This window comes from Brassica oleracea, chromosome C1 (assembly GCF_000695525.1).
Source record: "Brassica oleracea var. oleracea cultivar TO1000 chromosome C1, BOL, whole genome shotgun sequence".
Taxonomy (NCBI): Eukaryota; Viridiplantae; Streptophyta; class Magnoliopsida; order Brassicales; family Brassicaceae; genus Brassica; species Brassica oleracea.
Window position 1 is genome coordinate 7,303,550 of NC_027748.1, and position 25,783 is coordinate 7,329,332.

At 33.7% G+C, this 25,783-nt stretch overlaps 4 protein-coding genes across 8 annotated transcripts; 1 reads left to right on the plus strand and 3 right to left on the minus strand.

Moving 5' to 3' along the window:
• The first annotated feature begins 3,335 nt into the window (after positions 1 to 3,335).
• LOC106305526 lies at positions 3,336 to 4,051 on the plus strand. Its single transcript, XM_013741893.1, has one exon. It carries the CDS (start codon positions 3,451 to 3,453, stop codon positions 3,784 to 3,786), a length of 336 nt encoding a protein of 111 aa, XP_013597347.1. The 5' UTR covers positions 3,336 to 3,450; the 3' UTR covers positions 3,787 to 4,051.
• A 1,665-nt stretch (positions 4,052 to 5,716) lies between these two features.
• LOC106305426 (probable xyloglucan endotransglucosylase/hydrolase protein 29) lies at positions 5,717 to 8,166 on the minus strand. The gene is made up of 4 exons (XM_013741801.1): positions 7,760 to 8,166; positions 7,121 to 7,221; positions 6,826 to 7,034; positions 5,717 to 6,391 (listed from the first exon to the last, which is right to left on the minus strand). Exons 1-4 carry the CDS (start codon positions 8,130 to 8,132, stop codon positions 5,854 to 5,856), a joined length of 1,221 nt encoding a protein of 406 aa, XP_013597255.1. The 5' UTR covers positions 8,133 to 8,166; the 3' UTR covers positions 5,717 to 5,853.
• Positions 8,167 to 14,486: 6,320 nt separating this feature from the next.
• Positions 14,487 to 16,150, minus strand: LOC106305497 (vacuolar protein sorting-associated protein 25). 4 transcript variants are annotated; one of them, XM_013741874.1, is made up of 7 exons: positions 15,972 to 16,150; positions 15,648 to 15,723; positions 15,428 to 15,567; positions 15,181 to 15,234; positions 15,015 to 15,103; positions 14,851 to 14,926; positions 14,487 to 14,756 (listed from the first exon to the last, which is right to left on the minus strand). In XM_013741874.1, exons 2-7 carry the CDS (start codon positions 15,704 to 15,706, stop codon positions 14,635 to 14,637), a joined length of 540 nt encoding a protein of 179 aa, XP_013597328.1. In that variant the 5' UTR covers positions 15,707 to 15,723; positions 15,972 to 16,150; the 3' UTR covers positions 14,487 to 14,634. The 4 variants fall into 4 exon arrangements, with proteins under 4 accessions (XP_013597328.1, XP_013597319.1, XP_013597333.1 ...); XM_013741865.1 differs by having other exon boundaries at positions 15,883 to 15,975; XM_013741879.1 differs by lacking the exon at positions 15,972 to 16,150 and adding an exon at positions 15,809 to 15,911.
• Positions 16,151 to 16,377: 227 nt separating this feature from the next.
• Positions 16,378 to 18,988, minus strand: LOC106305397 (4-coumarate--CoA ligase-like 6). Of its 2 annotated transcripts, none has more exons than XM_013741783.1 (6): positions 17,822 to 18,988; positions 17,549 to 17,738; positions 17,187 to 17,332; positions 17,051 to 17,118; positions 16,778 to 16,880; positions 16,378 to 16,669 (listed from the first exon to the last, which is right to left on the minus strand). In XM_013741783.1, the coding sequence occupies exons 1-6, from the start codon at positions 18,911 to 18,913 to the stop codon at positions 16,544 to 16,546; spliced, it is 1,725 nt and encodes a 574-aa protein (XP_013597237.1). In that variant the 5' UTR covers positions 18,914 to 18,988; the 3' UTR covers positions 16,378 to 16,543. The 2 variants fall into 2 exon arrangements, with proteins under 2 accessions (XP_013597237.1, XP_013597229.1); XM_013741775.1 differs by having other exon boundaries at positions 16,772 to 16,880.
• Between the last annotated feature and the right edge of the window lie 6,795 nt (positions 18,989 to 25,783).

Consider the following 25,783-nt stretch of genomic DNA (forward strand, 5'->3'; position numbering starts at 1 on the left):
GTCTCTTTTCGATTTAAGATTGTCTAGTAGGACATGCACAAAGTTTTTTTGCTAAGAACATGCACAAAGTTTGATTTCACTTCATTGTCCAGCTTTGTGTGAGAAATGATGCATTTACCGTGCTTGTTTTGTTCTGAACACGTAAAAACGTATACTTAAAAAAAAAACGTATACGTCACTAGTCGTATAGATTTCCGTATTAGAACATTTTCAATGGAACACTATTTTTCTTTTTATATTTTCTTCTAAAATAAAGTAATTCTATTATAGAATTAAATTTGTTCCAATGGTATAACTCTATTTTTCTCTGAACAAATGTGTAAATCTATAAATTATTCTATTATATAGTAAAAAGATAAAATCCTACTTTATAATAGATTAACTCTATTATAGAGTGGTTAACTCTATTATAGAGTTACACTATTGGAATAAATCTAACTTTATACTCTATTCTAGAAGAAAATATAGAAAATGACGTAAAATATATATATATATATATATATATAAAAAAGAGGAAATAGTGCTCAGTTGGAGATAGTCTTGTAAATGAAACATAGGTCAAGACTTGTAAAAAAATTACCCAAGGTATGTACACTTATCTTTCCGAGGAATTGTTTTCTCACGAGAAAAGATTTTCGTTATAATCATTAGAGATTTCTAAATTTTTTACTTGATATACTTTCTAAAATACCACTCAATTCTCAATACATGTATGATTTACACTAATTAATACTTTTTGTTTTGTTTTACGCCTAAGATTATTTTATCTTAATTTGATAAAGTTATAAACTTATATCGAACTCAAATCAAACTGTAAATCGACTTTAGTTAAATCCTATTGTAAAGTTGACCTCGGTTGAGTTTCAACTAATTATAATCTTATATGATACAATCATTTTCAGTAACCCTTTTTCTTATATGTACTCCTCAATGCATGTCTTAATCGTTAATAATTGTGTGTCAATTAATGAAAACTTGCTTTTGCGACAACTTCACGGATAAAGTTGTTTGTCAAGAAAGTATTTTAAAATTGCATTAACAGCAAATCTGAAATTTTATATTACCTTAGATCATCTCCAAAAATACTTTCTATTTTGAAGTTTGCAAAAATTTATATTTAATGTTTAAAAGTGTTATTCTGCAAAATAAAAATTTCAATTTTAATTTTAAAATTATTTGTATTTTATACTATGATATTTATATTTGTCATAATTATTTTAAATTTATAAAAATTTATAAATAAGTAGCACATATATTAAAATTATTACATCAATATTAATTAATAAAATATTTCACTAATATATAAAATTATAAATATAAATACATTACTAAATATTAAACTACGAGCAAAATACCGCATTATTTCATAAGAAATGATTTTCTTTATTTTTAATTTATAGATTACGAGCTAAAAATTGTTGAAATCGGGTATCTTCATTTTCCGTCATATGATCAATTAAGGCTTCATGTACCTTTTTTTTAAAATAATTATCAAGTTATTTTAAATTTAATTTAAAATATTTTAATCTTATTTTAAAGTTTTTTTTAATTATGTGTAAGACTTAAATTTATAAAAACAAAATTAAAATATTTTATGAGATATAAATTTTTAAAGTTTAAAACGGTAAACAAAAAATATTTAACAGTCGTAAATATGAAGTGTAATTGTAAGGACAAAATACAAATAAAATATAAAACTTCAGATTTGTAGATTTTAGTATTGAAACTTAAAATATATAATTTTAATCTTCTTCAAAATTTTGAAGTTTTGAAATACCTTTTTTAAGATAAAATAATTATATATATGAAGTTATAGAATTTTTTTTTTTTTGAAATGCTCTTAGAATCACTCAACCAAATTATCCATTGAAACATGAAAGGTATGAAAGTTATTTTAGTATTTCCACAAAATAACACACAGTGACATTAATTATTTATCCTGAGTGTTATTTTTTGTAATATTTTGTAAGTTTCACTTCATTAAGCATCGACGTCAATAGGTAATCAAGAAACAAAAAAAATTAATATGAAAGAAAATTAAAACAGAAGACTTTTTAAGCCACATTGATCATTTCTCCTTTTTCTTCTCCGAAAGCAACAAATTATCGGCCGTTAATTAACGCCGCTACGTAATGCTAAGGTGAACAACCGAAGTTCTGTAAATAATTAACACACACTAGCGAAAGCCTGGTTACGTTTAACTCTGGCTGACGTTGACAGTCTTCGACACGTGGTGGCGCTCTAGTGGGCGTTCTTCATCTGTTTGAGATTATGCGGTGTTTAGTGTTGAGCGAGTAACCGCGTAGCCGCCAAACACGCGACGATTGCGTACAGTAGCGTTACACCGACTCAGATTCACAATCATTAGTATTCTTTTTTCGTTTCCAACCATTTTATCTTTTCACCAGGAATAAACATAATTAGGTGGAAGGGCGGGACAACGGCAGTTCTCCTGCAGGTGCAGTTCTCACGCAATACATTTACCATTCACGTTTTTCTGTTTGCAAAAGCAGTTTAAGTGAGAGATTTACATGCAGTTCAATATTTTTATCTTTTTTATGGAAAAAGCAGGAGATCATGCAGATCTCATCCGTTAACATTTGGTGGTGTTGATCTGTTTTTTTTCATTTTTAATAATAAATAATTTTGTTATAAACACTTAGCTTTAAAATATATTTATCTGATTTTATAAATAATGTACAATGATTAGCTCAAACTATATAATTTACTTGTGTTGTTTTAAAATTATAAGCATGACGTTCAACATTTTATCATTCGAAGCCTTAAATTTTCTTCACCAGATGAATTAGTAGACATACATACACGATATTTTAATATTTACGAAAATACATTAACATATAGTAAGCTTTAACTTAAAATGTAAACTTGATCCATAATTTTGACCTATAACCTAAATATTTTATTGATTATTTCTCCATTCATTTGAGTATAAGATATATGTATTTGAACTTACGTTTTTACCTTTTTAAATTCACATATATATCAAATATGTAGAAACAAAAAAATAAACCTATATTGGAGAATTTATTCTGGTTTTTTAATAATCATGCAAATTTAAAGTTGTTACTAATTACGTACCAACACCAAATTATCCCATTATATTGTAGCAAAAAATGATGTGTAAGTGTATATAAACACTTGTGTAATCCCATCCTTAATGATTAATTAATTATTACAATATCGAATCCCTTGACTTCACTCAAACACGTTCACGATGGCGTCATCTGATGCAACACAAGATATTAATACTTACACGTATATATACACACACATAAGTACATATATATACGTGTAAAACATGAGATTCTATTTGCGAAGTCTTTGTCTATATAAGTTCCAACTTTTCTCACAGTTGTGTCTTCTTTTCCTACCTCGCCGCTCTTCAACCAAAATAATCCCTAACTTTTGCTGGCACAACTTTTTCTTTCAATGTCAGAAGAATTTCAAGAATCCGAGATTACATTTTCCGATGAATATTTCATGAGTAACAACGTCAAGAGTAGCAACAAAGAAAACACCAAAAGACAGCCGATGGCCACGGAGAAGAAGTCATCTCCGGTGAGAATTCCGTCAAGAACTATTTTACCGTGTACGGTTGAGGAGGAGGATGAGGAGGGGAAGGAGAGTATAACTCCTCCACATGTCATAATCGGAAAACGAAGAACGGAAGCGCAAATGGCGTTTTCCTTCTGTACCCTTAAAGGAAGAGACTTAAGTCGTCACCGGAACTCCGTTCTTAGGATGACCGGTTTTTTGGAAGTTTAATTGTTCCAAAATAAAATGAGAACCGATCTGGTTTAGATTGCTTTTGTTGTATTTGTATAAAACAGCTTTGAAGATAACCGAATGGAATCACATTTTTTTTTTAAATATGGTGAAAGAAAAGTTTAGTGTTGGGAATAATCTTCCATTATTTAATATTGTAAGATGTTAACTTAATAATAACAATTTCATGTTAAATTATTGTTTGGTTTCTTGAGAAGAGGAAAACCAATAAGAATAAAATCTTAGGTTAAGTCGAGTTATGCTATATGAGTTTGCTTGTGAAGTAATTGGTTTCTTGGCTTGTAGATCTTGTATTTGGTAGTTGATAAAAAAAAAAAAAGAGCTTGTATTTGGTCCACATTCATGAGCTTTGTTTGCCATTGTGAAACTCAGCCGAGGGGTAGAGATACCTTTGAAAGTAATGTTAAGCGAATCTAATCATCATATAATTAATAAAATATTTGTTTAAATAAACAATTTGATACCTTAAAAATCAGCTTGACATTGGGTTGGGTTACTTGGGTATATGGTTCAAGTATATACACATTGGTTTAAATTAATCAACGTGTGGAAATTATCTTATGTTTATGGAATGTTACATTTCATATATGCTTTAAAAAATTAGATCAAATAAAGTCTTTGCTGACTAGTCAGATTAATTAGATCAAATATGTACATTATCAGATTAATTAGCCACTAGTCGTAGATTTTCGGTGTATATCGAAGTTGAACTATCAAACGGTGAAGGTTACATATTATCATTATTTTTTGTCAATTTTTTTTAAGTCAGTATTTCATTTTGTAATAAATATTTGAGAAAATTGTTTTTTGAGATAAAAAAAATGATAACTATGTTTCATTAGGCTAATTTCTATTTTGTACCATTTTTATCTCTAATGCCCTTTAGTATTTTTGAAAATAAATCAAATAAATAGTTTTACAAACTAAAAAATTTTGGAAAAATAGTAACTACCGATTAAATACCCATATAAACTTAGTGGTATTTTTTTTTTCAATTTTAAAAATGTTTAAATCATAATTTCAGATTTTGTTCTACTTAAAGTAGAATTAGCATTATACGAAGTAGAAAATAAAATTCATTTTTTCATTGAATCTACTATTTTTAGAATACATAATCTACGTAAATAATAGTACTCTAAAAATATTTAGAATACACATGCCGCACTTAACTTATCGTTCTAAAATCTGTAGAAATCGGAATATACAGATTACTATAAATCTAAAACATGTAGAAATCAAAATCTACGCATTACTATAAATCTAAAACCCTGTAGAAAACGAGTTCTACAGATTTACTGTAAATCTAAAACCTGTAGAAATCAAAATCTACACATTACTATAAATCTAAAAACCTGTAGAAACAGAGTTCTACATATTTACTATATTCTACGGATAAGAATAATCAGTTTCAAAAAATATGGGAAGAAAATATTTGAAAATATTCGGTTTCCATATATGAAAAAACGTTTTTCAGAAAAAATAAAAATAAAATAAAATCGCTTTGAAAATATTCAGTTTCTTTATATGAAAAAACAAATTTTCAGAAAATAACAAAAATAAAAAGATCGTTTTGAAAATATTCAGTTTCCATATATGAAAAAACGATTTTTCAAAAAAAAATATAAAAAAAAATCGTGGGACATAAAGTGTAGGCTTAGGTTTTTTTTTTTATTTATTTAAGGATTTTTAATGTTTTTTAATTTTAATTACTTTAATTATTTATTATATTTTAATATTTAACATATGTTTCATTTATTGTAATTTCAAATCTATAATTAAAATTAAGAGGTATTATTGTAATTTCGAAAATAATTAACCTAATGGGACACAAAATATATGAGATTAGTTTGATTGGACATAGTTACCATTTTTTTGGTCTAAAAAACAAATTTTCCTGAATATTTTTGACATATGCATCATTTACAGCGGGATAAATAAATTAAAATAAAATAAAATTTGATGAATTTTATAAATGTATATTATTCATGATCTATTTAATTAAACACTATATATACACATTCGGGATTTAAATTCAACTAATTAATGCTATTGATCAGCCGAAACCACAGGCGTAGACCGATTCCGCTTCCGTCTTTTCCGTGCTCTATGACTACCACCAAACTTTAACCGTCCAGTATCCCTAAACCGGTCCTTCTCAGCCGTCACGATCACACACTCAGGTGGAGGCACGGCGTATCTCACGGTGTCGTAACAATACGAATAATACATATAACGTTCCCGGAACCGTCTCATCGCAGCTGCTTGTTTAGGACTAATGGTTGAGTAATCACTAGTCATGAGATCTTGGTCGGAAGCAGAACAGTTGATGTAGTTATAACCAACGGTATTGTTGTTGTTGTTGTTGGGGAATGAGTCGGAGACATTACAACCGTCTAGAGCAACGTCTTTGAACTCGGAGACGAAAGGTGAAAATGCATAGTCGACGCCGAATTTACCGCCCGAAGTAGCCCAGCTTGAGGCGTCCCAAATGGTTGCGTAGAGAGACATTGGTTTTTGTGGATAGTCTCCTTTCATTTCTTCTTTTCTTATGATTTCTCTTATTGGCACATCGTCTACCCAAAATCTGCATGTCATGAACTAGCCAACATTGTGATATGTTGCATATTTTCTTGGCTAACTAGAGCAAGATTTTACCCATGAGATTGTCAAATCTTGATGACCTAAACCGATCCATTGTTAATCAAACTATTACTAAATTTGAAATAGTATGTGTTTGACGTGCCCATCAGTACTCTCATGCGTGTAAATGAGATTGGACTTGCCGTGTCTTGTTTGCATTCACTAAAATGTATACTACACAACAACCACTTACTTTATATTCAACATACATATCTCATGCACACTATCAAAACCACATGCACCAGTCTAGACCACCTAACTAAGAACTACATATGCACCGGTCTTGAAATTTTGATTGTTTAACGACTCTTAAAACCAATGAGCATAGGTAAAATTGTTGACTTATAGAGAAAGGATTGTGAGAAAGAGGAAACTAACATTATTTTGGTAGGGTTCCACAGGATGCTATAACGGTGAAACTCCTTGGACGGATCAAACCAAAGACGGTAGCGTTCTTCTCGGCCACGGTTTGTACTACCGTTTCCGTACATATTCGTCTGAAACCGCCACGGCTTCCCTTCGACGTTTCCTAAGAACTCTATGTCTAATTCATCGTGGTTCTTCACAAACACATCGCCGTTTGATGTCTATATCATATCAATTTCATTTGCATTCAATCACTTTAAAAAAAAAAAAAGTGGACTAATAAGGAAACTGAAAAATAGTGACTTACATAGAAGGCTACTACAAGACCAGCCGTGTAAGCTCCTGGCAACTTTATCAACGAACTAAAAAATCCATGTTGATACATGTTTGAAGATATAAATCCTGACCCTATTGAATTCATTTTGAAAACAATTTCGTATTAAAATCTATATAATTAAAACTCAACGGCTTTGATTAGTGACATTTACTAGATAATTAATTGTTGAAAATGAACTAATTAAATTTATGAAGTTTGAAAAGAAACCTAACAAAGTTGAAAAAACTTGGAACAATGAAATCTCATCTACTACATCATTTACCTTTGCATATTGATTGAATATAAATCAAGCTTTTGTAAAATTTCAAGTTTGGTAAAATATGGTATAATCGCCTAATAATGTTAATTGGATAACATGAAATATAAATTAATATTTTCTTGCAAAATTTCATGTTTGGTAAAAGATGGTATATATAATCGCATAATCATGTTATCACCATAATCGAATACCATGTCTATCTATTAATATGTTCATGCAACTCACAAAATTAAACTTACAAATGATGATCATCAACAAAAACCTAAAAGTCGAGTCTCTTAAATTATATGTTCTTGAGAAATCTTCACACTATACTATTTATATAATAACTTGAAAGACAAGAAAATCACCAGTATATTTGTCGAGGAGTAATCGAACGCTGCGATCATCAGGAGATCGGATGAGATTAGCTTCACCAAATAAATGAGAAAGACCTTCATCGAAGAATATGGGGTTTATGTTCTCCAATCCCAAAACACATCTCCATGATACGAACATCATCATCACCATCATCACCTTTAATCGATGATTAATCCATAAAAGGTATATTAAATCTCTCATATTCTTTTTGTGTTCTTTGCAAACTCGGAACAAAGAGAAAGTTGGTTTGGTTTCTCTTTCTTTGTATGGTCTAAGATGTTTGTTGGTGTTTTTTCTTTGCTTAAGATGCGTCAAAGTGGGAAAGAGAAGACCATGGAATTGTCTAAGTTTTGCTTCTATCATTTGTGGGAATTGTTTAAAAAGACTATTCCTTACATATCTACCGAATTGCCATCGTTCATTTTCAATATTTTGTATTAAAATAACGATTTATTTTACATACAGTTGAGAATTTCAGTGAAGGTCACATACGTTGTATAGAAATCTACAAAAAAAATCGTATTCAAATTTTACTGAAGACTTTTTTACATTTTCATAATTGTTATCAAGGATGTTATAACTGATTGTGTGGCTAAATTTTTTTGGATCAATAGTAGGGGTTTAAGAGGTTATATATTTGATTCCCGTTGTGGAAATATAAGAATGATTAATTTATCATAATTTGGACCTCAACCTAACCTAACCTAACCTAACCTAACCGAGGATGTACGGGCCTTCAAACCTCCTAATTATTAAAAAAATTGATGAACCATTTGGTTCCTTGTTATGTTTTCTTGAGACCATATCTTTGATTTTATCTTTCCATTTGTAGGATGGTGATAACGTTCTAGAATAATGTTCCAAGAAAGATGAAGAGAGAGCCAAATTTTTGAGCTTGAGAGAAAAGAAGTGCAAGTGGGAGAAGACAAGGATGAGATTGCAATACAGAGATGAACAAAGAAGGAAAACCTTCCCTGCCATTAATAAGCTCATCAAGTCACCTCTTCTCAGTGAAGCTGATAGATACCATAACACATATTATAGGAAGAATAAGAAGAGCGGGAAGGCTAAGGAGTTGGAGTGATGAAGGAATGAAAATTTAAATGAAAGCCTCACTTGGAGAAGGAGAGTTTGCAGTTACAATATTGTTCTACGCTTTTAGTATAAAAAGTCAAGTACTTCCCTATTTTGAAATCATGCTTTGTTGTTGTAAGTTCTGAAGACGCTATGAGTCTAGAACACTCAATCGCTATGAGATCGATGATGCAGTCTTAGTTCGCCATGAGAGCTTAGATTGTTTCATACTACAAAGCTAAGAGATATTGTATTGCTTTTCTATTCAATAAAGATTTACGGAGTTACATTGATCAAGGATCTATCACTGGTGCGGTGAAAAGTTCAAACACGACGAGTGCGATGGCGACGAGCGGATCTCCGGTTCAATCGGTGCATGAGGAAGATCTGGAGGTAGTGGATTCGAAGACGAGAGGTCAGGTTGAGTTTCTCATGGGAGTGTTCGTGCGATTGAATAAGGAGCAAGCGGTGACGAATTCTTCTGTGGCGATGATGGAAGGGAAGCTGACGTCGATTGAGTCGGTGATGTCGAATCTGGCTTCATCGGTTCAAGCGATGATGAAATCGGTGGGGAAGATGCCGGTTTAGGAGGAAGATCAATTTTCCGGTTCTTCGAAGCCAAATTCTCAGGTACATCGACCTCTGTTGGAACAATCGCGTAGTGTTTCGCTAGGATTTCGACAGGATTATTTGAATTTGGGAAATCGTGAGAGTATGTTGAAGAAGGTGGAGATGCCTTTTTGTGATGGATCGAAGGTATCGGAATGGATTGTTGATATTGAGTATTTTTACACATTGGGGAGGTATAGCGATGAAGCAAAGCTTGATTTGGTCCCTTTGTGTTTACAAGGAGCTTTGAAGAAGTGGTATGCTTGGGTGATGCATAGGGGTGGTTTTCAGAGTTGGAGAGACTTTCTGAACAGGATGATGGTTCGTTTCTCTGAATCCATTGACGATGAACCAGCTACTCGTTTGTTTGCTATCAAGCAAAAGGGGACATTAGCTGAGTATGTCTCAAAGTTTGAGGAACTATCTGCTCAAGTTCCTGGAGTTGAAGACCGTCATTTGGAACGAATCTTCTACAATGGATTGTCAGTGGAGATGAAGGAGGTGATTAGGATGAAGGATCCTCAGGGATTACCTAATTTCATTGCTGCAGTCTTAAGGATGGAGTCGAGTGCGTTTTGTAAAGTTGTTGGGGATGCTCGTGGAGTGGATGATCGTTCTAATGCTAAAAGACAGAATGGTGGGAAGAATTTTGGAGCTGGGACCTATGTTAAGGGTAATGAGAGGATGCGTAGTGAAGCAGGGGTGTTGAAAGAGAATGTTCCTCCACAACGTGCATTGCAAAGAGCTCGACAACGTTACACTGACGCAGAACTTGATGCGTTGTGAAGAGACAAACTTTGCTTTACTTGTAAGGCTCCATGGTCTCGAACTAATGACTGTCCTAACAAGGAAGTATGTATTCTGACGGTGATTAATGGATGTGAGATGGAGGTGTTAGAACAGCCAGATTATGAATTGGAGGATATCATATTGGGGGGAGAACAACAGCTGATGACACTGTCTTTCAACTCTTTTGTGGGGATTGATTCACCTCGAACAACAAAATTGAGAGGCCGAGTCAACCAGAAGGAGGTTATAGTTATGATTGACAGTGGCACTTCTCACAGTTTCGTATCTCCAGAGGTGGTTAGTAGGTTGCAATTGAAGGTAACAATGGATGATAAGCAAGAAGTGTTGTTAGGAAATGGTGTTACGATAAGGGCGTTGGGAGTGTGCAAAGCGGTCCCAATTCAGTTACAATCAGCGGCGTTTGTACCTGATTTCATTGTGCTGGAGTTGGGAGCTGTTGATATTATTTTGGGAGTGTTTTGGTTGGAGACATTGGGAAGGTGTGAAGTGGATTGGAAGTTGCAGGAGTTTTCTTTTCTCTATCAAGGTCGAAAAATCATGTTACATGGTGATCCAGAGTTGCACAATAACAATGTCTCTTTAAAAACGATGACTGCTGCTTTGGGAGAACATAAGCAGGAAGAGGCGGTGGTGTTGTCAACATTGAAAGGTTCGTCAAGTAGTATTTTGTTACATGAGGGTGTGGCTGATTTGTTGAAGCAGGTTTCTGATGTTTTTGAGATTCCTACAACTCTGTATTGTTGAATCCGGGGGTGTCAGCTGTCTCTGTTCAACCTTACCGATACCCTCATGCTCGCAAGATAGTGATGGAAGAAATAGTGTCGGAAATGCTGAGATCTGGTATTATCAGGCCAAGTGAGAGTCCGTTCTCCAGTCCAGTTCTACTTGTTAAGAAGAAAGATGGCATTTTCCGATTTTGCGTAGATTACAGAGCTCTTAACAGGGCCACAGTCCCAAACAAATACCCAATTCCGGTTATTGATCAGCTCTTGGATGAGTTACACGGAGCTTCTGTCTATTCTAAGTTGGATCTGAGGTCTGGTTATCATCAGATTAGAATGTGCGAAGAGGATATCAAGAAGACCGCTTTCAGAACGGTAGAAGGCCATTATGAGTTTTTGGTCATGCCTTTTGGCTTGACCAATGCTCCAACTACCTTTCAAAGCCTGATGAATAAGGTTTTTGAACCATTTCTGAGGGACTTTGTTTTAGTATTTTTCGATGATATTCTGGTATATAGCGCCAATATGGAGCAGCATCTGGTTCATTTGAAGTTGGTTTTGGAAGTGTTGAGGAAACATAAGCTATTTGCGAATGCTAAAAAGTGTTCATTTGGAGTTTCTCAAGTCGAATATCTTGGGCATATCATTTCCGAGAAAGGTGTAGCTACGGATGGTGAGAAGACAGTGGCAATGCTGAAATGGCCGGTTCCTAAAACAGTCAAACAGTTACGGGGTTTTTTGGGGTTGACCAGTTATTACAGAAGGTTTGTGAAGCATTATGGGACCATTGCAAGGCCGTTGACGTCTCTTCTGAAGAAATATCAGTTTGAGTGGCAAGAGGAAACACAAATGGCATTTGAGAGTTTAAAGAAAGCGATGACTAATGCTCCAGTACTCGCTCTTCCTGATTTTAACAAGCTTTTTGTTATTGAATCAGACGCTTCTGGTTTTGGCTTGGGAGCTGTTCTGATGCAGGAGGGTAACCCCATTGCTTTCTTTAGCCATGCGTTGACGCTTCGGGAGCAGATGAAACCAGCGTATGAGAGGGAATTAATGGCAGTGTTCATGGCGGTTCAGAAGTGGAAGCATTATCTGTTGGGTAGGAAGTTTCATGTGCATACTGATCAGCGAAGTATCAAGTACTTGCTGGAGCAAAAGGAGGTGAACATGGATTATCAACGATGGTTGACGCGTTTGTTGGGCTTTGACTTCGAAATCTTTTACAAACCAGGATGTGAGAACAAGGCAGCCGACGGTATATCTCGAAGTATTGCCTTAACTAGCTTGCTACTTCACCTGACAGTACCAACAGTGCTTTAATGGGAGGATTTGTTCTCGGAGATTGCAGCAGATGCAGAGATACAGAAGAAGTTAACTCAGGTGAGGCAGGGAGGGTTAATTTCTTCGAAGTATAATGAGTGAGGGAAAGTTATGGAGGAAGAAGCGTCTGGTGATTCCAAGAGATTCCAAGTTTATTCCTCTTATCTTACGCGAGTGTCATGATGGTAAAGCAGGAGGTCATTCTGGAGTAGCTAAGACACTAAAGAGGATTCAACTGTCTTTTCATTGGGAGGGGATTAAGAAGTTGGTTCAGAAATATGTAGCTGAATGCGTAGTGTGCCAGACTCATAAGCATTCTACGCTATCTCCAGCAGGACTACTTCAACCTTTGCCAATTCTGAATCGTGTGTGGGAGGATATTAACATGGACTTCATTGAAGGACTTCCAACTTCAGGTGGGATTAATGTGATTTGGGTGGTGGTTGATCGCTTGAGCAAGTTTGCCCATTTCATTGGTTTAAAACACCCTTTTACTGTTTCAGATTTGGCTCAGAAATTTGTCTCTGAGATAGTGAGGCTCCACGGGTTTCCTCGAAGCATTGTTTCTGATCGAGATAGGCTGTTTCTGAGTTCTTTCTGGAAGGAGACGTTTCGTTTGGCGGGTACTGATTTGAAGTTTAGCACGGCGTTTCACCCGCAAACGGACGGTCAGACTGAAGTACTCAACCGCTGCTTGGAAACATATTTACGTTGCTATGCCTCGACTCATCCTCGTACTTGGTCATCTTTTCTTAGTTGGGCTGAGTTTTGGTATAACACGACGTTTCACAAGTCGCTTCAAACGACTCCTTTTCAGGTTGTGTATGGGCGTGAGCCTCCAGGGTTGATTCGTTTTGAGGAAGGGTCCACAAGTAACTTTGAGTTAGAGGAGTCTTTGAAGTTGCGAGATAAGATGTTGGAACAGCTGAAGTTGAATTTGCCACGTGCTCAACAGATTATGAAGAATCAGGCGGATCAGAAGCGTCGGGATGTGAGTTTGGAGGTTGGTGATATGGTTTATTTGAAGCTAAGTCCATACAGGCAACAAACGGTGGTACGTAGGTTTTGTCAAAAGCTTGCAGCAAAGTTTTACGGTCCTTATCGTGTAGTGGACAAGATTGGCAAGGCTGCGTACAGGTTGTTGCTGCCGGAGGGCTCTAGGATTCATCCTGTGTTTCACATCTCTCAATTGAAGAAAGCCTTGGGGAGCAATGAGGAGGTTCAGGCGTTACCACCAGTTTACTTGGACCCGAGTGATACACCGTTGGAACCAGCTGACGTGTTGGCCAAGTGTTTTAACAAACATGGAGAAACAGAGTTGCTTGTAACTTGGAGTAAGAAGTCGAGTGTTGAGGATTCTTGGATGTTGTCTCGAGAGTTTGTGGAGTGTTTTCCTTCGTTCCAACTTGAGGGCAAGCTCGGTTTCGATGGAAGGGGTATTGATAGATACCATAACACATATTATAGGAAGAATAAGGAGAGCGGGAAGGCTAAGGAGTTGGAGGGATGAAGGAATGAAGATTTAAATGAAAGCCTCGCTTGGAGAAGGAGGGTTTGCAGTTACAATATTGTTCTACGCTTTTAGTATAAAAAGTCAAGTACTTCTCTATTTTGAAATCATGCTTTGTTGTTGTAAGTTCTGAAGACGCTATGAGTCTAGAACACTCGATCGCTATGAGATCGATGATGCAGTCTTTGTTCGCCATGAGAGCTTAGATTGTTTCATACTACAAAGCAGAGATATTGTATTGCTTTTCTATTCAATAAAGATTTTACGGAGTTACATTGATCAAGGATCTATCAGAAGCTCTCTCAAAGTAAGGAAAGAAAAGATTCATCAAACTCTTTAATTTTCTAAGTGATTTAAAGCTTTCTAAGTGATTTAAAGCTCTCTGTCTCTTATCTTTGTGTGATCAAATGCGTCTTTTTGTTTAAACATGAATCATTTTCAACCCGAGTTGTTAGATCACAGGGTACATGGTTATGCGTTCTTGTATTTGGTGAATTTAGAGATTGGTTCATTTCTTTTACGTAGTATAGTTATTTCTCACGTTAAAATCAAAGAAAGGTTCAATATCAAAGCAGCAGAAGAATAAATCAGGATCCTTCAAAACTTCCAACAGAAGTGATCATGAATGCATAAGTAATAACATACTATGACAGATCATCTGCTAAGAGAGAATGGTTTGTTTGTCTACTGTTTTTATGTTATAAAATGCGATTAATTTTACAGAACTCAAAAAGTTGTGATTACAGAATGAAAGTTTGTTATCAAAATGTTTATCCATTTTTTTCCTTCTCCCCCTTGTTGACAAAAATAAAAAAAAACATCAGACAGAGAACTTGACGCCTTCATCATCAGCTGAAGTTCCTTTGAACAATGCAAGCTTGCCCTTGTTCTCTAGCAGCTTCAACGCCCTCATTAGAATCGTCCTATCAATCCCTTCAAGTTCTGAAAAAAGAACATTCAAAGAGAATATTTGCATTCACATTGTGTGACACAAACCAAATATCATAAACAGAATTTGAAGGGGGTTTTCTTCTACCTGTGCCAAGTGATTCAGTCCCTGAACGTATTTCTTCAACAGTCATAACACTGTCCTCTAAACCATTCTCTCTCACCTTATAGACAGAATACAACATACATGACATGGGTTAGAGAAGGGAGCAAGACACCAAGAATAAAAAAAAGTCAGACATGTGGACTCACAAACTTAAGAATAATGTCTGCCCAATCTTGAATCCGGTGCCAGAGAATCAAACATTTCCTATGCCCTTTATCTAACCACTCCGCACGCCCTGGATAAACAATGGCGTAAACATGAAAACGAAACCATGAGCTTTAAGGAACCTAACTCTTATCACAAGAAGCTAACCTTCTCCAACAATGGCTGAGAGGAAAGTTTCCCTTGCTTCATGGCTTAAAGTTCCTACAAACCAAAAAACAACTTAACGATGTTGAAAACACAGAAAGAGGCGCAATATTAACGGTGGAAGCCTAACAACGAATGAACAAATATCTTAATAGTTCCTTTCCTTACTAAGATGTTAACCATTCTGCAGCCTAGTTGAAAAACTAACATGTAATCTCAAGTGGAAAAGGGGCAGGAATGGGGAACATACGATCAATAGCAGAGTTGGAGAAGAGAGGGAAGTCTTCTTCAACGCCGATCAGGAAGACCTTTTGGGATTTGCAGAAGTCCAAGATAAGCTCTTTCCAGAGCTGTATTTGCTTCTCACGAGTGTCCCTCACAGGCTGCAAACTGTAGACAAAGATACAGACTTTCGATCCATAATCTTTCAAGGGAGAAAAGAAAGAAACTTGAAGAAGAGATTGATATACGTGAAATATGGAGGATAATTGAAGAACTGAGGAAGCTTGAAATCACCCAGTTTCTGCATCCTTTGACCCTCGCAATCTATTTCACAAAACCATGAAAGCTTAGAAACAAAACAGAGCCTGTAAGAATCAGAGAAGACACATATTTCGTATCTAGCAACAACCCTGTCGGATTCAATCCAGGAACAACAGATCGAGAATCGGACATTAACTGAAACAAGATGTACCGAAAACCCACCACTCAGATTAAAACCCAACCAGATGTGGAACCCGACAAAAGAACACAAAAGCTAACTCTTTTTTGGTTTCAAAACTATTTTGACTTGCCTTTGTTTGCAACTGCGGGGTGGATATGCTGTCGGCTCACGATTGTCTATCTTAATTGGGCACAAGTGAAATTAACTAGTAGTTTTGTGTGGTTAATGATTAAAATCAGAAGTTTAGGGGATGGAAGAAGCATATGAAGAGGATGATGACACACATTCATGCGTTTTGTTCGGATAAAATTTTCCTTTTTTCTAATTTTATCATCCAAATCAAACCGAATGCTATCAAACCGATTCAATTGTTTTTTTTAAAGGGTCCCTAAACTATCCAATATCCAAAATAACCAATCCAGTCCAGACCTAAGACAATATGTAGCTCTTTAAAAACGACTCTGGTATAAATATAAAAACTAATGCGAGCTTACCATTTTTAATGGCTTACAGAGATTTCTGATTCCAACAAACTCTACTGCTGAATCTTATTCATGAAGAATCAGATACTACAAACACACATCTTTATGCTTGGTCTCTTTTGAATGTTACAAAACCAATAAAGAATCGAATTGAATGGCTACACAAGTGGATCTTTCTGTGTGTTGCCCAAAAAGATGAAACTTTTAGATTATGAAAGAATCATAGTCTTGAAGAAACACAGTTTGTCAATATTCTCTTTAGTTCCTTTCTCAATATCTTCCCTGTTGGAGACTTTGGTATTGAGCTAACCATCACCACTTTCCTCACCTTCCTGTACGGCGCAACCTATTCAAACAGAAAACAAAAACATTACATTAATTCCTCCATCTCCACATGTAGAAAACATGTTCTTTTTCCAATATGTCAAAACCCTTTACTATCACAGACCCTAACCTGAGCAGCTACATAGTTTATTACATCTTGTTCTGAAAGTGTTGTTTCTTGTCTCCGCACAACGAATGCTACCGGAATCTCTCCGCACTCTTCATTTGGGGCACTGTTATTGAAAACTCTTATGTCACAACATAATTCACATATTTGAGTACTACTTTTGAGTAAATAACACACTGTGTGGGACATTGCCAAGTATCTTCCACTTATTAAACATATTATATTAAAATCTTTAGAGGCAGAACAAGATTTGTTGTCAATTTTTTTGAGACTTACGCTGTTACTGCAGCATCTATAATCAAAGGATGTGAAACAAGAACAGCCTCCAAATCTGCTGGTGCTATCTGCCAAAAAAGACCCATGATCACTCACTGTGATCTCTAATGAAAGATAAAGAAAAAGAGTTCAGTACCTGAAAACCTTTGTACTTAATAATCTCCTTCATACGGTCAACGATAAACAGGTAACCATCTTCATCAAAATAAGCAATATCCCCAGTCCGTAGCCAACTTTTTTCAACAATTGTCATCTCAGTTGCTTCTGGGTTATTCAAGTATCCTGATACATGACTGAATGATGTTTATATTTCTCTTGAGTAAAATCAAAATTGTTCATGCAACAGACAAGCAAGAACTCCTCTATATTTTAACACACTCATCAAATACTCCACAGGACAGTTGGAAGATCCGATCTATATCTACATTTATTATGTAAACCGTTGACACAAGACCTATGTATGCTCTTAACTATTTTTGGCAAGAACAAAAGTAGTACCTTTCATGACACCGGGACCTTGTATCCAGAGCTCTCCTCGGTTACCTGGTGGAAGGAAAGAGCCAGAGCTCCAATCTACTACCCTAGCCTGCATATTAGGAGCAAGTAGTCCCACCGAAGAATACTTCCTAAGCTTTTGCGTGTTGAACCCTCGTGTGCCAACTGCTGTTGATTCAGTCATTCCATATCCCTGTACAAACACCGATTCCACTTTCAGATAAAACAGAACACTCCTCATTAACAAACTCCCAACAATAAAAACTTCAGAGTAACCTGAATCAAATCAACATGAGGAAGAGTCCCAACGAAATCCTCAATGAACTTCCTGCTCAAAGGAGCTGCTCCAGAAGAAACCTGCTTCAAGCTTCTAAACGCTTCCCCGCAAACTCCTTTCGCCTTCTTCGTCAACGCCATCAACATCGGAGGGACAACAGGGAAATGCGTGATCTTAAACCTCTCGATCACATCAACAACATCAGAAACATCAAACCTCCTCATAACAACAATGGTCGATCCAACAGACAACAGCCCCATCACAAAGAGTGATAAACCATAGATATGACACAAAGGTAACGCCGCTAGATAAACATTGCTCGAGCCTGGATACTCGTACTGAGAAGCTTCGAATCTAACAAAAAGCTCCATCGATGCAATGAGATTCCTATGAGTTAACATAACTCCTTTACTAGCTCCCGTTGTCCCAGATGAATACATAATCGCAGCTACGTCGTCTTGCTTAACCAAAGGCTTTGTTACTGACCCAAAATCAAAACCTCCTCTGATGATTGAGTAAAACTTCGGGTTCTCGACTCGAACCGAATCAAGATCGTAACTTTCGGGTACCCTTATCACCACAACCCCTAAAGAAGCCAGCTTCGCGACGCTTTCGCGAGAAGTAAACGCTAACGCGACGTTACACTCGCTAACTTGCTTCTTGATCTCTCCCAAGCTACTCGAAGGGTTCATGGTTGTGACAACGGTCCCCAAGGAGATCAGCGAGAGGAAAAGGAGCGGGAAGTAGAGGGAGTTAGGGAGGACGAGCGAAACGACGTCGCCTTGTCGGACGCCTAAGTCGCGATGAATCGCGGCGGCAATTGATTCGACCATGGTCTGGAGCTCGGTGTAAGAAATCGAGAATCCGGTTAAGGAATCGACGAAGGCGGCGGAATTAGGATCGTCGATGGTGTGTATGTGGGAGAAGAGGGCGGAGGCCGCGTCGAGATGTGGGTCGACGGGGAGGTGGACGGAGGGGTGTTTGCTGGTGTAGATTCCGGTGTCGGGAGAGAACCAGGGAGGAGGAGGGTTTTGGGGAGACGGCGTTGGGGTTTTAGGATTTGGGGATATGTGAAGATGAGTCGCCGCCATCAGAGAGAGAGAGAGAGAGAGAGAGAGAGAGAGAGTGTCGCGACGGCTGAGAGAAAGAGAGAGAGAGGTAGAAGCAGTAGCGGCGGAGAAAGAGTTGCCGCTATTTTTAAACGTGTTTTATAATTGGGCAAATCTCAAAAATAGCATTTTTCTAAGTTTATATCACAAAAATAGCACTCAAAAACTAAAATGACCAAAATAACACATTTTTAAGTTTATCCTTTGAAAATTTTAATTTTTTTATTTTTCAAAATTTGAAATCCTATCTCCAAAACCTCATTTCTTAACTCTAAACCCTAAACCCTAAACTCTAAACCCTAAACCCTAAACCCTAAACTCTAAACCCTAAACCCTAAACCCTAAACTCTAAACCCTAAACCCTAAACCCTAAACTCTAAACCCTAAACCCTAAACCCTAAACTCTAAACCCTAAACCCTAAACCTTAAACCCTAAATCCTAAACCTCACCCTTTAACTATAAACCATAAGTTTGTGATTTTTGATAAAACATTAAGTGCTATTTTTGTGACTTTTGACCTTGAGTGCTAGTTTGGGAACAAAAACTTGATTTAGTGCTATTTTTTTCTTTTTTTCTTTATAATTCCACTATTTAATTGCTTTAAAAAAAAAAAAAACTTGGTAATTAGATAGTGTCCTCTTTCGTTCATCAACGTGAGTTTATGTTATGCACAACCAATGAAGATTTTTCTAAAATGAGATCATGAGGTTGATCGTTACAGGTTTAGAGCACCCACGTCGATGAACCCTTTTAAAATTTTTTATTATTAAATTCTTTTCCTTTTTCTTTTTGATTTTTTTTTTAAAAAAAAAAAAAATAGACCAATCGCAGACCGCCACGATACGTGGGGTCCGCGCTACAATGATGAACTTTAAGAGAGAGGGGTTTAGCCAAAAGAGCTTTAGAAAAGAGGGGTTCATGTGATTGAATTATTTTATTATTTTTCTTTCTTGATTTCTGTGTGAATTTTCCTCGTAAACCCTCAATGCGGGTGCTCTTACAGCTGTGGCTCTAAACTATTTGTTGTAAATTTTAAATGGTCAATTTTTATACTGTAGCTGCAGAATTTTAGATATAGACTTTTAGTCGTAAATTATTTCTTTAAAAATATAACTTACATCCGCGTTTTCAAAGCGCTGAATTATCTCCTTTTAAAATATTTTATTTTATAACATATCTATATTATTAAAACTGAAATACATTTTGGTACTGAACCATAAATAATAATATAAATGAGAATTGTTTGGAAACATAAATATTAATAAAAAAATATAATGTTTTTTAGTAATTTCATTAATATAATTACATTAATTATCATTTCATATATAACTCAGTTTAACAATTTCATTAATTATATTACCTTAATAATACATCATATCATTAATTATATTACCATAATAATAACTAGACTCGAACCCGCACATCCGTGCGGGTGTTGTATCAATTTAATAATAAATTTAAATTTGTATAAAAATAAATAATTGTGTTATGTAAACTAAAATTAATATTTATATTTGAGTATCATATTTAGAAACAAAAATTACTTTTAGAGCATTTTTATTTTATATTTATATTTGCATAAAATTTTATAAATATTTTCATGTTTACTGATATATACTTATTAGTTGACATTAATATCAATTAAATATTATAATATTGAGATATATTTACAATTAAGTAAACATAGAGGTACAAAGTATATGAAGTTAATGAGACTAAATAAAGTTTAGAGATATTTTTATTTCACTTTTATACATTTTAGTTTAAAAAAACTTTAAAAAGTAGTAAATGAATAAGTATATGAATCATATAAATATGTATATGTATAATAAATCGATTATCAAATCTAGCCAATATATTTTAGAATCAAATTAAATAAAAAAAATAAACTTTCTATTAAATATGATGAATAGGGAAGTTGTTTAGATTTGTTAGCCACGTAATATGGTTTCATTGTTAATAGGAAGGATATGTTAATATTAATTCAGTTTATTAGGCTACTAATTAGATGGTCTAGCTATGACTTTTTTACGGTAGATAAAATTGTACTTTCTTTTTTAATAGAAAAAATATGCAGATTTTTATTTATCAGTTAACCAACATTAATTTTGTGTCAATTATAAAATAAAAAATGTAAAATAACTAAGTTTTGCATATGGTTAAACGTTCGGTTTAGTTTGTTTTACAAAATTAATACTCCCTCCATTTTTAATATAAGTCATTTTAGAGAATTTTTATGTTCCAAATTATATGACGTTTTCGATTTTCTATGTAAAATTTATTAACACTTAATGTTATATGACCAATGATAATATACCTTTTATTTTATTATTGGTTGATTTGTGGTTAGGTAAATAATAAATGATCTTTTTGTTTATAAAATATAAAAAAATAATAATTTATTAATCTATGTCCACAGTTATAAAACGACTTATAACTGAGGGAGTATAGTTATGAATAGGGTCCAAATTCGAACTGTTCGGTTCTTCAATTCTTTGATAAATGTGCCAAAACCTAGGTTTTAATAATCTCGTGGAGGCAAGAGTTTCGTAGTTTGGAATCTTGAAACATTTGAGAGAGAACCGCTTCCCAAAATCTTTACTAGACCCAAACAACTTCCACAAAGCAGCTGAGAGAGGTCGCCACTTGAAAAAGATGGAAGCCTTTTCTGATCACAATAAGGAACTCGAGACAACGAGAATAACTTGCAAGACTAGCTAAGGAGGAAAAACTTTTATTCCTTGATGAAATAAAATTCGAGAATAGAGGAATTTAAGAACATCAATATTACTGGTGTTATCACAAAGCCTTTCATTTTAAAATAAATAAAATAACTATATCATTTATATACTAAAACACAAGTTACTCGGCCAATTGTATTATGTCACATAATTTTAAAATTAAACTAATTTAAAATATTTAAAAAAAAAAAAAACTTTCCAACCAATTTTGATCTTCATTAAACAAAATAAAATTAAAAAATTCTGAGTCCATCACGCCACTCACTATGATCACCCACTAACCACCAATCTTCAGATAACTGCTCTATGTTACAATCTATGTTTGTGGAAGGTTATTCTATAACTGTCTGTTACTAAAAAACATTATTCCTCTGATCTACAAACCCGATGTGGGAATGCAACATTTTTTCTCTAAAATAAATTCTGCTATCATATTTGCTAACTTTCTCTTGCTTAATATATTTGGTTCTCACTATTTTGAGTCTTTTCTCTACTTCATACAACATTTTTTTGTGAAGTCTCACCGGCTCACATGCAAAAGTTCTTCTCAGTAAATCTCAAGGTAACACTTATTTTTCAAATCTGAGACAGAGGGCAAAGTGTACAAAAAAAGTTTTTCTGTCTCTATGTTACTCTTCTTCTTTTTTCACACTAAAGATGATTATATTAACATCAACACCAAGTTACAGACCAGCGATTACATGCAATCCCGGTATACAAGTCCGGCGGATTAGACTTACATCCCCGGAAATAGAAGCCCACACGAGGGAGACAATATTAGACATCAAACCAGACCGAGAGATAACTACAACACAAGCTAACATCTAGAAACATCAAGAACAATAAAAAACAGATTCAGAAGGGAGATAGAACCGATTGCATGTAGACTTGAGAACCTTTGAGAGACAGATAGATGGAGACAAACTTGATCAAACCATCGAGCCTACAAACCTCCTATAGTGAATGGCCCAAACAATTGATAAACCAAAGCAGCAAGATCCGGGAGATCAAATGAACAATTTATTTTCCTGTCTACAAACCGGAGACGGCAAAGTCGTAGAAAAGACAACAGGAAACGCCAACTTGAAGCTTAACGAAAGAACAGATCTTGATCAGATCTAAAGGTTAATGACAAGGAGCGTATATTTGCATAACTTTCTCTTGCTTAATATATTTGGTTCTCACTCTTTTGAGTCTTTTCTCCACTTCATACAACATTTTCATGCAAAAGTTCTTCTCAGTCAATTTTAAGGTAACACTTATTTTTCAAATCTGAGACAGAGGGCAAAGTGTACAAAAAAAAGTTTTTCTGTCTCTATGTTACTCTTCAAAAGTCTCTATTTTATTTTTCTTTCTTTGCATGTTTAATGAAATTGTATCTTATGGCTAACAACATAATGATTAATTGATGCAGATTTCAAAAAACGTGGAAAGAGCAAAAATATCTAACACTACCAAAAAGACTATCAGCAACAATGGAATTACAGGTATGAGTATCATATTTTACTAAACTCTTAATCATAATGAAGTGTTGCATTTCTTTTACAGAATAAAAAAAGAAGTGTTGTATTTTGCATAGTCTTCTTTGGATTAATATTTGTTTTTTTTTGTTCCTGCATCAAAAATAAAATCCATGATGAAAACACTATAATACTTTTTTTTCGTCCTCCAAAAAAAAAGAAGAAAATGTTATCATTATTCTAATAGAACTCAACGACTCAAGTATATGTTTACTTTCTACAAACATTGCAATACATTGTATTACCAATTTACCATGATTCCAGTAATAAATTTGGCTACAAAACATACTACTTTTACATGATAAATTAATCATTTTCTTTCCCGTACGCAGTACGAGCATAATACTAGTTAGTATTTTAAACTAGGTGTGAGCTCGCACCTTGTGCGAGCTAATATATATTCTTAATTTTTTTACTATTATATTTATTTTATGGTAATGTTTTTAATTAGATATAAATATTTTTTTGTGTGTTTTCGGTCTTTATTAACCAAATCACAATTGCTTACTGCGTAGAAATAATTTTTCTTATTGTTTATACATTATTTTTTTTATCTGGAAATTGAATCCTAAGTTTTTCTTTTAATATTAAAGAAGCTAGTTTTAAATTTTTTGGCTTAAGTGTAACCGTACTCAATATGATGGAACAAATCTTAAATTTAGTAGTACAGTTCTTGGCCATATAGAACTATGCAGAGAACTTGAATAAAACTCAATAATACATATCATAGTAATTTTCAGGATTGGTTTAAAAAAATATGATACGTGGTTTGCATACCAAGAATGTGCATGTTAAAAATGTATCACTAAATATTAAAAATTTAAATAAGCGTCATGTCATAAAAACAAAACAATATTAAATTAAACTTTGAATAAAATTTACAATGTATCACGAATAGTAATTAATTCTAACTTAGTTAAACATTTTTCTGTTGCAATGATATATTCTAAAGGTTCAACATTCATGACTTCGCCAGTAATATCTAAAACACAAAACATTAGAAAGAAGAACTTGTGAACAAACATATCATAAATTGAATACATCAATAAAAAAATATGATATAGAAAATTCACCGACTAAACATTCTTTTTGATATTGACGTCCCAATATTTCTTTAAATTCCATGAAACAATTACTTTTAACTCTTTTAAAAAATCATCACACGGTATGATTTTGGTTGTTCTATAGAAATTTATCTTAAAAAGCAGATGAGGCGTTTTATATTTTATGGTCTAATCACCGGAAGTGAAATTATGCAGAATAAAATAATCTCCTTGACATAACTTAGATCGGAAATTACCAAAAGACAAGTCGCCAAAAGAACATTTATCAATAGAAGCATGAGTCCCTAGCTCCCTAAAAAAACAAATTTCAAAATAATTGACTAACACCAAATTGTGTAATTAATATGAATCAATAATAAAATAAATTAATATTTACGATGGTATCATCTAGGCTAGTATCATCCAACATCAGTTGAAACAAATTTTGATTTTTCATGCCCGTCAAACGTATGATGAGAATATATACAATCATAGCATAGAGTCGGCAAATTATAATAATAAATTATTAAAATGGATACTAAGATAAAGTCGGCATCATAATTCTATGTATTAGCATTTACATACTACTATAACTGTAATACGACCTAGACTAAGATAAATATCACTTACACATTATCTATACTATCATTAAGCTATAAACTATATTAAAAGATGGATTATGTTCCACATCTAGTAATGAATATGATTTAAAATTATCCAGTAACAAATATGATTTTAAAATAGAATAATAAGAATTGATCATAACTCTTCAAAGTTACAATTTTTTTTAAAAAAATATGTATCTAATTACAAATCTTGAAATAGTTGTATTATTTAAATTACTAAATTATGACTCAGTTAAAAACTAATAATAAATGATTAAATAGCTAAAACCTAATAAAACATGACAAATTAGCAAAATTAACTTAAATCATGGAGAACATGACAAATAGGCAAAAATAAAAATAATTATATATCTAGTTACAAAGTGTATAGTTTTTTTTAGAACATAAATTAAAGTGTATAGTTAAATCATTTAAATTAATAAATTAATGACCTCAGCTAAAAACTAATAATAAATTAATGACTAAACTAAAACCTAATAAAAACATGACAAATAAGCAAAATCAAAATAATTATATATCTAATTACATATATTTTATAGTTGTATTATTTAAATTAATAAATTATTGGCTCGGTTAAAAACTATTAATAAAACTATTTATAAATTAATGACTCAGCTTAAACCTAACTAAAACATGACAAATAAGCAAAATTACCTAAAATCATGGAAACCACGACAAATAAGCTAAATCACTTAAAAACTATTTATAAATTAATGACCTAGCTAAAACTTAATTAAAACATTACAAATAAATAAAATTACCTAAAATCATGAAAATCATGACAAATAAACTAAATCATTTCATAAATAATAGTATAAACTTGGCAATCTGAAAAAACATCAGTGTCTCTAGTTCTAACAAAACTTATTCTTTAATGTTTTTTTTGACATCTTATTCAATGATTTGTACAAAAATTAAGAA

Excerpts from the sequence above, each read along its gene's own strand:
- LOC106305526 (XM_013741893.1), top strand. The coding sequence starts at position 3,451 with ATGTCAGAAGAATTTCAAGAATCCGAGATTACATTTTCCGATGAATAT.
- LOC106305426 (XM_013741801.1), bottom strand. The coding sequence starts at position 8,132 with ATGATAGAAGCAAAACTTAGACAATTCCATGGTCTTCTCTTTCCCACT. Across the intron at positions 7,222-7,759 it reads ACTCCTCGACAAATATACTG|GGTCAGGATTTATATCTTCA; the intron begins GTGATTTTCTTG and ends TGAATTCAATAG. Across the intron at positions 6,392-6,825 it reads TGGAACCCTACCAAAATAAT|ATTTTGGGTAGACGATGTGC; the intron begins GTTAGTTTCCTC and ends CATGACATGCAG.
- LOC106305497 (XM_013741874.1), bottom strand. The coding sequence starts at position 15,706 with ATGCAGAAACTGGGTGATTTCAAGCTTCCTCAGTTCTTCAATTATCCT. Across the intron at positions 15,235-15,427 it reads CTCCAACTCTGCTATTGATC|GAACTTTAAGCCATGAAGCA; the intron begins GTATGTTCCCCA and ends TTTGGTTTGTAG. Across the intron at positions 14,927-15,014 it reads CAGACATTATTCTTAAGTTT|GTGAGAGAGAATGGTTTAGA; the intron begins GTGAGTCCACAT and ends TCTGTCTATAAG.
- LOC106305397 (XM_013741775.1), bottom strand. The coding sequence starts at position 18,913 with ATGGCGGCGACTCATCTTCACATATCCCCAAATCCTAAAACCCCAACG. Across the intron at positions 17,333-17,548 it reads AGGTCCCGGTGTCATGAAAG|GATACTTGAATAACCCAGAA; the intron begins GTACTACTTTTG and ends GTCATGTATCAG. Across the intron at positions 17,119-17,186 it reads TTAAGTACAAAGGTTTTCAG|ATAGCACCAGCAGATTTGGA; the intron begins GTACTGAACTCT and ends CTTTTTTGGCAG.